General features: G+C 41.6%; 1 protein-coding gene across 1 annotated transcript; it reads right to left on the bottom strand.

Moving 5' to 3' along the window:
* Window positions 9,969-10,388, bottom strand: LOC109237417. The gene has a single exon (XM_019403725.1). The coding sequence runs from the start codon at window positions 10,386-10,388 to the stop codon at window positions 9,969-9,971; it is 420 nt and encodes a 139-aa protein (XP_019259270.1).

Here is a 10,842-nt window from a genome sequence, read left to right as displayed (position 1 = left end):
AAAATAAAATAGTGCATGGTGCTTGTTCAGCCTTGCTACCCCGAGGCACGCCGGGCTCTGGTGGTTCTGACGGTCCAGTTGTTGAGGCATGCTCCTCTGCTTACTGCCTGTATGGAAGGGCCTTCCTCCCCCTCCTCCTCAAAAATGACACAACAATCCATATCATCGTCTTCTAGGAACAAATTCCTCATTGCTGCTAGTGTTTCCTCTTCTTCTGACCCATAGATAACTTTGGCCGGTTGGAAAGTCCGTTCCAAGCGTGGTATTGGCTGCTCTAATGGATAGTAAGGACCACGCCAGGGCGGCGACCATTCATCGAATTCTTTCCAGGTATATTCATACCCCAATCCGAAGGTGGTGCCGTGTTTCTTGAGCTTGATGGGCTTAGAGATTTCCTGGAGATTCTTTCCAAGTCCCTTGCCAAGTTCATACCCGCTCCAGTTCAATATGCTTTCAATTTTGTTATCCCACCACTTATCCTTATCCACGGCGTTAACTCGCTCGATGTGGTGGTAATTTTCCCCACCTATCCTTCTTCTTCCTCCAATTGCTAGAATGGTCTGGCGGCTGTATATGGGATTGCTACCGTCGCCATGAATGATCACCTCTTGGTGATTCTACTCAAACTTCACTGCCTGATGTAGTGTTGATGCCACGGCCCCAGCGGCATGAATCCACGGCCGTCCCAATAGCAGGTTGTAGGACGCCGGCACGTCTATTACTTGAAAATCAACATCAAACCAAGTTGGCCCCATTTGCAAACATAAGCTAATCTCCCCAATAGTATACCTTTGAGAACCGTCGAAAGCTTTAATGTTGATGGCCCCGTCCTTGATTTTATTCAACCCTTTTACCAACATCCTGAGTGTTACCAACGGACAAATGTTGAGACTGGACCCCCCATCGACTAAGATTCTGGTGATAAAATAATCTTCGCGCTGCACGGTGATGTGCAATGCCTTGTTGTGGCTCAATCCCTCCGGTGGCAGCTCATCTTCGTGAAAAGTGATCTTGTGACTCTCCAATACCTGACCTACCATGTTAGCCATCTCTCCCCCGGTGATGTTGCTTGGTACATATGCCTCACTCAGCACTCTTTACAAGGCGTTCTTGTGTGCATCGAAACTCTGTAGCAGAGTAAGGATAGAAATCTGTGCCAGTGTTTTGTTCAGCTCATCAATGACTGAGTATTCCTTCGCTTGTATCTTTCTCCAGAGATCATCGGGCCCAATTTCAGTGATGGCTTGTCGACCAGAGGTCTGCTTACTCGACTCAGCCAAGTGTTCTAGGGTATAAACCCTACCTGTTCTTGTCATACCCTGTGCCGCAACTGCTTCCCCGAACTTGGCTTTCCCCTTTCTTCTTGCCTCGGCTGTGTAGTCCCATGGTATGGCTTTTGTGCGGAATGGTGTTACGGCTGTCATTGCTACTGGAATGGGCCACCTTGCTTTGGAAGGTAATACATCAACTTCAAATGGTACAGGCGCCTTTGGGGACCCAAACTCGACCTCAATTGGTGTTGGGGTCTTTGCAGAGGATGGTGTTTCAAACTCAAGTGGTATGGACATGTTCACCTCGGCATCTCCAGAAGGCTGAATCTGGACTACAATCGGATTAAGGGTGACTGTTGGTTTCTTTGGATCGTCGCCTTCTGCGATCAAACCGATTGATCCTTTGGGATCCCAATCATCCTCTATTTCAATCATGTGAACACTTCCTCCCTTGTGGTCTGGTAGAGGGTTATTGCGGACATTCGGAGCAGGCTCCTTCGCCACGATGATCTTGTTGTCAATCAAAGCCTGGATCTTATCCTTCAGGGAGCGGCATTCATCAATGGTATGCCCCTTCATGCCAGAATGGTATGCACAGGTTTTATTTGGGTTGACCCATTGGGAAGGGTTTTTAGGGGTTATAGCAGGGATGGGGGTAACATAACCAGCAGCTTTGAGCCTTTCGTACAGCTGGTCGATTGGTTCGGCAATGGCAGTATACTGTTTGGGAGGTCTGCGGTCAAAATTTGGTCAGGGTCTAGGAAAGTTTTGACGAGGGGGAGGTGATTGATAGTGGGATTGTTGAGTGTTGTAGGCTTGGTAGACGTGTGCGGGTTGGGAATATCTGGGTGAAGCAGGTTGGTATGTAGGAGGTGGAGGTGATTGATAAGTAGGCGGTGGAGTTTGGTAGGAAGGTGCGGGTGTTTGAAAATTTGGAGTGGGCTGATATGTAACGGAGGTATTGGATTAGTTTGGTATTTGGCAGGTGACTTGGTTCTCTGTGCAATCATCACGGCGCCTACGTCCCTTTTCTCGGACGTACCACCAGACTGTAGAGCCTTATTGGTAGCTTGCAGGGCTTCAAAGTTCGTAACCATACCACTCTTGATACCTTCCTCGATTCTTTCTCCTAGCTTGATGATGTCAGAAAATTTATGACTCTCGATCATCATCAGTCTTTCATAATATTGCGGATCCTGAGCCCGGACGAAAAACTTGTTCATCTGTTCTTCCCCTAAAGCAGGTCGGACCTTAGCAGCCTCTGATCTCCAAGGAGTGGCATACTCCCGGAATGTTTCTGTGGGTTTCTTCTTTAAATTCTGAAATGTAAAACACATCCGGTGCATTTTCCATATTGAACCTGAATCTGTCCATGAAGTCGGACGCCATACTCACCCAGTTTGACCACTTTTTTGGGTCTTGGCTAATGTACCAAGACAGAGCATCTCCTTTCAGGCTCCTCATGAAAAGCTTCATGCGGATCTTCTCGTGTTTTCCTACTCCGACCAGCTTATTGCAGTATGTTCTCAAGTGAACCCTGGGATCCCCTGTACCATCAAACATTTCGAACTTGGAAGGTTTGTACCCCTCGGCAGTTCGACATCGGGCTGTATGCATAGATCTTCATAGTTTAGCCCCTCAATTCCCTTACTTCCTTCAACGCCTTGAATTCTGGTGGTCAACTTCTTAAGCTCTTCAGCCAGATTTCTGATGAGCAATTCCTTATCATCGGACTCGGGTGTGTTTGAGGTGGGCTGGGTAGAATGTGGCACGGTCTCCACGTAGATGGGGGTGTTGTGTTGGGTGTGGCAGTGGTCATTTATGGAGTTCAAAGGTTCCGGGATGAGCAGTGGAGCATTGTTGGGAGTGTGGCAAGTATTGCAGTGGTGGTGAGGAGCGGGTTGCTTTGGGATGCTTTGTGGAGGTATGGTATTCTGAGTATTTGGGAAGGTAACTTCTGGAGTGGTAAGGGAAAATGACAGACTTTCTAAATTCTAGACTTGATCAAGCTCTTCTTGGAATTTCAGTAGTTTTTGTTCTATTTGAGAGGAATTTTCCTTGGGGACCATAGCACCACGAGTGACCTCTACCCGTTCAGCTTAGTTGTTTGAATCTTCCATTCTTCTTTTGCTTTTGTGTCTGACGGGACTGGGAGGAGGAGTACGTGGAGGGCCCCTAGATCTTGTAAAGTATGTTGATGTTTCCAGAGTTCACGAACTAACCTTGGAGGGGAATAAACAAAAAGTAAAACAAAAAGGTGATAAGTCAGTAAGGATCATAAGGAAGGAAAAATTGTTGCAATATTTAAACACGTAGTGCAGGAAATATAAAGCGCGTCCTAATTTTGGGGACCTTGTTGTGCCCAAGGTAGGCCTAGCGACAAGTTAATTTGGAGAACTTAGAATGCTAAATGCCTCATTTTATTGATAAAAAGGTAGACGAATCTCAAAACGATACTAAATAACAGGAAATAAAAAATGTCACTAGTGGCCATAGGCCTTATTATATCTTATAAAGCGAAAAATGGAAACTCCTATCTATTTGGTCCCAGAAGGACCTTCCCAGACTCAGCATTGTTAGCTCCCTCGAACAGTTCTCCCAGCTTGCGCAGTCCTAGTAGCAAGTAAGCTCAGGCCAGATGTCCGCTCATTTCCTTCAGCAGACCGGCAAACACAGACCTATCATAATCCCAGAATAGGGTAGCAGCTTCTATGATTTTGTTGTTGGGTTGAATTTCCAAGAGAGAGGGTAGGTTTCCTAGATATTTCCTGACAAGAGATTGATCACTGGAATGAAGATCTCCCCACCAGTTTAGCAATTTGGGGTGGATGTTGGTGACCATGCCGAATCTGGGGACTTCGTGCCTCATGTTTCTGCAAGACAAAAGGTTAGGCCCTTACCTCCACCAGACTTGACTACTAAATATCAATAATTGGCATAAAAGCACTTTAGTTCTCCAAACAAATGCACAGAACGTGATAAGGTCCGTTTGGGTTTCAAGGAAACCCAGTGGACTTTGGACAAGGCTATCTTAAAGAGTCATTATGCGGACAACATAACTGACTCGGCTAGGTTTGACCATGATGCATGTACAATTAAACAGAGTAAGGTTTCTATGTGGTATTAGACTGGTACCCTTGAGTGGACAACTCAAGAGGGAAAGGCGCGGAACCGTCGACTACACCGTTGATCGACTGGTTTTACCTCGCAAATATGCCTTTACCGGATTTAGGGGGTGATAATATCGGAATAGCGCAACCAGTCATTATAAGTGTTGCTATGGTCTTTTGTTTGGCACGAGTGGAATATGATGTTGAATATGCAGTTACAATAATTAAACAAGTTGTCACGTATTTGCACGTTCATAAAGTAATAATTACAACAGTTTCTCATAATTTACAACAGTATTAAAGGAAAGCGATAAAGGAAAGCATTAAGAGAAATAAAGAAAAGAAACAAAGAGACAAGTCAGTTTCATAGTAGAAGAAGGAATAAATACTTAAAGGCATTTAAACAAGTAAAGACATATAAAGAAGCATACAGTCACGAATAGCATGAAACGGTAAAAGCCTTAAAGAACATCCCTAGTGGAGTCGCCATGCTGTCGATGCCCCCTTTTTCTCGTGAAATCGGGTTTATGATATTTGGGCGGACAACTCGTTTCCTTTTGGGAATTGGGTTTGAATTGAAGAGTCGCCACCTAATGATTAAGTGCATTAGGACACTAAGAAGAAATTTGATTTAGAAAACCAGAGAATGGGTAAGGGCTTGAAATTATCTTGAAGGGAAGGTGTTAGGCACCCCTCGAGATCCACTAGTGTGGTTCCTGGCCATGCTATAATTGTGACTTTAAGTGCAAACAACAAGTAGCCAAGCAAGAATTACAAATACGAGGAGGTTTTAACATAATGGCTGCAAGCAATTGAAAGTAGTTAAAGAAGTTGAAGTTTGGGAAGAAAGTAGTCTTTGAAATTCTGAAAATAAACAAGTAAAGGGAAGGGGGTTTCACATAATTACTGCAAGTAATTGAAGTTAAAAAGAAAGATTAAAGAAGTTGAAATTTGAGAAAAGCAGTCTTTTAAAAATAAACAAGTAAAGGGAGGGGGGTCCTAGGTTTATAAATAATATGGATCACCCCCCACAACACCCGGTAACCGTTTATACACGTGGTGTTATCGCATGGTCATCATATCCATATCTACCCTTTCCCACCCCGTTAAGGTATTAAAACGCGGAATAGTCTCGTTTTCTTATTGCATGCTACTACCCGCCCCAATCCTATCAGTCCCGGAGGTATTTGGGACTACTAATCCTAAAGGGAAGGGATGTGAGGTTTTATAGTTTCAAAAGACAAAATTTTAAGGCGACAATCAAAACACATATGTAACAAATATAGGGGAGAAGCACATAACAGATAGAAAGGGCTCAAACAAACCTCCTTAAAAAAACAAAGAGAAGCATATAGTTTAGCATGTCTTTACACGTACTGATTAGGGTCTGTTTAAACTTAAAAGTTGTGGCGGACTGATCTATTACATATTTCAGATAAGAAGCCCAAATCAGGACTGCCTGCTGGTTGTAGTTAATAAAAATCTGATTCAATTTATAAGTTATCCTATGGCTTGCCTAAGTGTTAAACGAAACCTATAGGCATGATATCTATTAGTTCAGAAAAGAAGTATGCTGATTTAGGAAAAGAAACTGTCAATTACAGGAGTATAAATTCTACAGTCGTTGTTGTTACTGCTAATTTTAGACTTATAAGCGAATGGGCGATTCAGATTTTAGTTGATAGCTCCTATAGGCATGCTTTCTAGGTGCTATTGATTTGAAAAACATTTTTTACAAGCGAAACAAGAGTGCAGAAGTCCTATGGGAATGATATCTAAATGTTGTTAGTTGTTTAAACCTATAAACGAGTTTGCCTAGTGATACATGCAGATGCAAAATTCAGGAAGTCCTATAGGCATATTATCTATATGATATACAGCGTTTCAGAGATGACTTATAGACATGGTCTCTATATGATGCAGAAATGCAGAATAGACATAGGTTCTATATGAAATGTAGAACCTATAGACATGGTTTCTATATGAAATACATAACCTATAGACATGGTTTCTATATGAAATGCGTAACCTATAGACATGGTATCTATATGCAATACAGAAACGAAAGTTGAAAGTAGGATATAAGTACATAAGTATAATTTTCACCTATGAACATGATATCTACCCCTTTTTGCATGCATGATTTACCCTCCCCCTTTCACTAGAAGCCCTAATAGTTATTACAAGTTATTACAGCCCAGAATAAATAAGAAAAGGTAAAATTACATTAAAAAAATTTACAACCAAGGAGAGCCTGATTCAGGTTTCCTGCCTGAAGCATGAAGTAAACCAACTCCAAAGACCAAAATCCAAAGCCTTTCTCATTTGGGTGTGTCAGAGTTCCCAAGAGCCTCATGGACTCCGGGCAGTGCTTACACCCAAATACAAGATTGAGTCATAGTGCAGTGTGGAAGAGCCAGCCCTCAAGTGTCCAAGTTCAGAGGGAGCTCAAGGTCCTATGGCAAGGCTCACAGGAGGGGGGCAGAACTTAGAAACTAGGAACGAGTGTAAGTGCAGAGAAGGGATTCTAGGGGAAAAGCAAAGATAGGTTGGTGGTCATACCTAGCAATTGGAAGTGCTGGCACAACCCAACCAACCTGTTAGACATATTGTTTGGGAGTTAGGATCCCCTAAGGGATCAAGTCCAAACATGAGCAACAATTTGGATGTTGTCATGTTCTGAACTTCAACTCAAATACATAGAAGGGCACAGGGATGCAGGGATTCATAGTAGAAACATACGCAAAGAAGTTGACATGCTAATTAACGTTAAACATAGGCAGTAAAGCAGACAGGAGTGTAGGGATTCACAGTAGAAACATATGCAAAGGAATTGACATGCTAATTAACATTAAACATAGGCAGTAAAGCAGACAGGGCTGTAGGGATTCACAGTAGAAACATATGCAAAGGAATTGACATGCTAATTAACATTAACCATAGTCAGTAAAGCAGACAGGGGTGTAGAAGCTGTAATGTAAACACATTGGGATGAGGCTGAAAACCAAACTAGAACATACCAGTTTCAGGGAAACAAAAGAAGAGAAAGCAGTAGTCTTGTAAAGCCAAAGTGCAAGCAAGCAGTTAGAACACTATGATTTTAGAAGAGAACTATGAGATTGAGTAGTGTAAAAGTGTTGGATTGAGAGTCTGTAATTGAAAGTGTCTGAAAAGTTGAATTCGAGGCTGTTCTTGTGAGAAAGGAGTCTTGCCCTTTTTATATTGTAGAAGGCAAGCAGAATAAGGTAGGAGAATAATTTAAAAAAATTCAGTTGTCAATCAATTACACAAGTTTCCCTTTAGTTAAGGGATTTTGATTTCAAACGGGTAAAATAATTAAGGCAAGAGGTTGATCAAACACTTTTCCAAAGCATTACAAGAAGGGTAAATACATAGAGATTTATTTAAGGAAAAAGTTTGATAGCACACGATTTGTGCAAAATAAGGAAAGGCAATCAATCAACAGCCAGTAAAATCAACAATTGAAGATTTCATGTGAATGAACCAGGCCAGGAAAATGGGAAAAATCTCGAATTAAGGAAAATCAGTACTAATCAATTAAACCTAAAAGAGGATTCTGAATCAATCAAAAGTTGAAAACCTTTTTGGAAGAAAGGATTCATCACACATAAAAACATACAGCCATGCTAAAGTACGAAGAACTATCATACCAATCAATAGAAGGGTCTAGCATAGAAAAAGTTTAGAGTCATAAACAAAGTCAAGCTCAGTTTATAGACTCAGAGTGAGTCTGAGAGAGTCCAGGGTTCAAAAATAGAACCCTAGTCCAAACACAAGATCAAAACTCGCCAAAACCCCAAATCCTAGGGTTTCCAACTCAAATCAGATACAGAGACGAGGAGACAAATAATTGAAACATGTTCAGAGGTTTCTTTCAGAGACTTATAAGAAAACAAACAGATACAATAGCAAGTTTGAAACAGCAAAGTGAAGAAACTGACTCGAAGCATAGTGAGGGTAGAAGGAACATGTTTTAAGAAAACCTGGGACTTAAACAAGTTCAGAAGCGAAAAGAGGTAGTATAACACTTAAGAAAACAGTAGATGAAACATGTTTAAAGAGAACTCAAACAAGGTCCAGTAAAAGGGCAAACAAAGAACTTAAGAACTCCGTAGGAGATACATATAGTAGGAGAACACAAAATACCAGAAAAATATATCAACAAGACATATAGGAAAAACACAGTAGGACGAACATATAAGCATGGTGTATAAACACAGTAGAAAGACAAGGCACAGAAGAACATATATAGTAGAAAAACATAAGAAAGCAGTAGAAGCACATGCGTGACAAATATACACAAAGAAAAAGGAAAAGAAAAGTCGGAGAAACATTTTGAACTTTTCAGAAACCCTAAATCGAAGAGAAGTAATTTTTGAAAGAAAAAATTGGGGAAAATGTTTAAGAACTCAAGTAGAGCACAGATATAGAACAAATTTAAGAACAAATCAGAGAAAACCTCGAACAGCTAGGGTTTCAGAGGAACCCTAAAACGAGAAAGGCTTGGAAAAGGTTCGATCTGAGTCGGATAAGTCAGAAATAGGCTCATAATGCTTGGATACGCCGGAGCAAAGCCGGAAAGGCCATGGAACCTTGAATCGTGAACGGACACCATCGAGGTCAGACCTCAAAACTTCAAACACCAAGTGTTCAAGAGCAGAGGGAGGTGAGTATAGGCCATCCATGGCCTGAGAGGCCATGGATTCCGGTGAGATTGAGGTTGAACATGGTAGAAGTAGGGTTTCAAGAACCTTCGAGAGAGTTTGAGAGAGTTTGAGAGAGGAAAGGAATTCAGGGGTGGCTGATAGAGTGAAATGAGTAAGGGTTGGGGGTTTGGGTGAATTAAAATGGTAAGGGGAGATCGTGTTGATCAGATTGATCAACGGCCTGGATTAAAAGGGGTTTGGGTCGGGTAATTAAAACGGGTTAAGGGTATGGAATTGGGCTGGTCCGGTTGGGATTCAAAATTGGGTCAATTAGGGGGGGTCAATGTGGCTATAGTCGAAATGTAATGGGGCTGCAATTGAAACGAAATGAGGCCAAATTTTAAATAGCCAGTTTTCCCCCTTTTATTTTATAAAAATAGTGAAAATGATTTTGAAAGCAGATTAAAAGTACTGGATCAGTTAATGATATATAAATATTAATTTAAAAATATTGGAACCAATTTCATAATTATAGAATGCTATTAATTCTTAAAATAGGCTAAAATTGCAATTACATGCAATTTATCCATTAAAATACTAAATAAATTGTAAAAAAATGTATAAAAATTACCTTAGCTATATTTTGGTATAAATATGAGAGTAAAATAAGTTATTCGCCAAAATGATAATTTTGGGAATAATTATTGGTTTTTGTACTGCTAAAATGGGCAATAAATTGATTTAAAAATTGATTTAGAAATCCTTTAAAGATTAGGAAAAATACTAAACACTTGGGCATACTTATATATGCTATTTTGAAAGTATTTGCAAGAAAAATACTTAGGAAAAAATTGGGTATCAACAAATACCATGCACAACCTCATCCAAATCCTCCCAGAAGTGCCTCTTAACCTCCTCATCTAAGCCCACTGGGGAACATACGCGCTAATGACATTTAGGGTGAGCTCTCCAACCACTAACTTAATCGCCATAAGCCAATCATTCACCTGCGTAACCTCAACCACCAACTCTCTAAGATCCCTATCCACCAAAATACCCACTCCGTTCCTACCCTTCATGCTACCTGAGTGCCACGGTTTAAACCCGTCTGCGTCCTTCGCTCTCGTTCCTATCCACCGAGTCTCCTGAACACATGCTATATTGACCTTCCTCTTCTGGAGAATCTTAGCTAACTCTATAGACTTACTCGTCAGCGTCCCTATGTTCCACAACCCAATTCTCAACCTAATGGCTCCCTTGGTCCCATTGCTCCCTTTGCCCCCTGCCCCACCCCCCACCACTCCCCCACCCCTGCCACCCCCTGCCACCATCAAGGACATGGCCTTATTCTACTATCATGGACCACCACCACTAGAATCGACGGTAAATTAAGGCAATTGATAACGCAATAACAAGCAATGTACCAACCTTGAAAAAACAAGCTACACAACAAGAACGCTAATGATTTGTGTAGACCAAACTACGAACTTATATGACAATTTTAACTTATGTAAGAGAAGGGAACAGAAAATCAGGAGGTACCAACTCCTGAAAGTAGAACCTCGCACATAGTCTTGACGTACACACGAGATCAAAAGCAACTCTGACTGGCCGGAGGTACTGATCCGCCTCAAAGCTGCCCGGAAAGAGGTTGAGCAGGCTGACTCACTGGCTGCAACCACTACCATACAATTTACTCTCTTGAAATCTGTGCCAGCACTTGACCGGATCTTCGCCGGAAAAGGGATTGCGTCTCCAGAACTACCTCTGTATAGTCCCACACACACAGAAGAA

Source organism: Nicotiana attenuata, chromosome 1 (assembly GCF_001879085.1).
Source record: "Nicotiana attenuata strain UT chromosome 1, NIATTr2, whole genome shotgun sequence".
Lineage (NCBI taxonomy): Eukaryota > Viridiplantae > Streptophyta > Magnoliopsida > Solanales > Solanaceae > Nicotiana > Nicotiana attenuata.
The sequence above is the reverse complement of the archived record's forward strand: the minus strand, read 5'-3'. Positions and strand labels throughout refer to the sequence as shown.

Coding starts and splice junctions, on each gene's coding strand:
- LOC109237417 (XM_019403725.1), bottom strand. CDS start 10,388: ATGTCCTTGATGGTGGCAGGGGGTGGCAGGGGTGGGGGAGTGGTGGGG.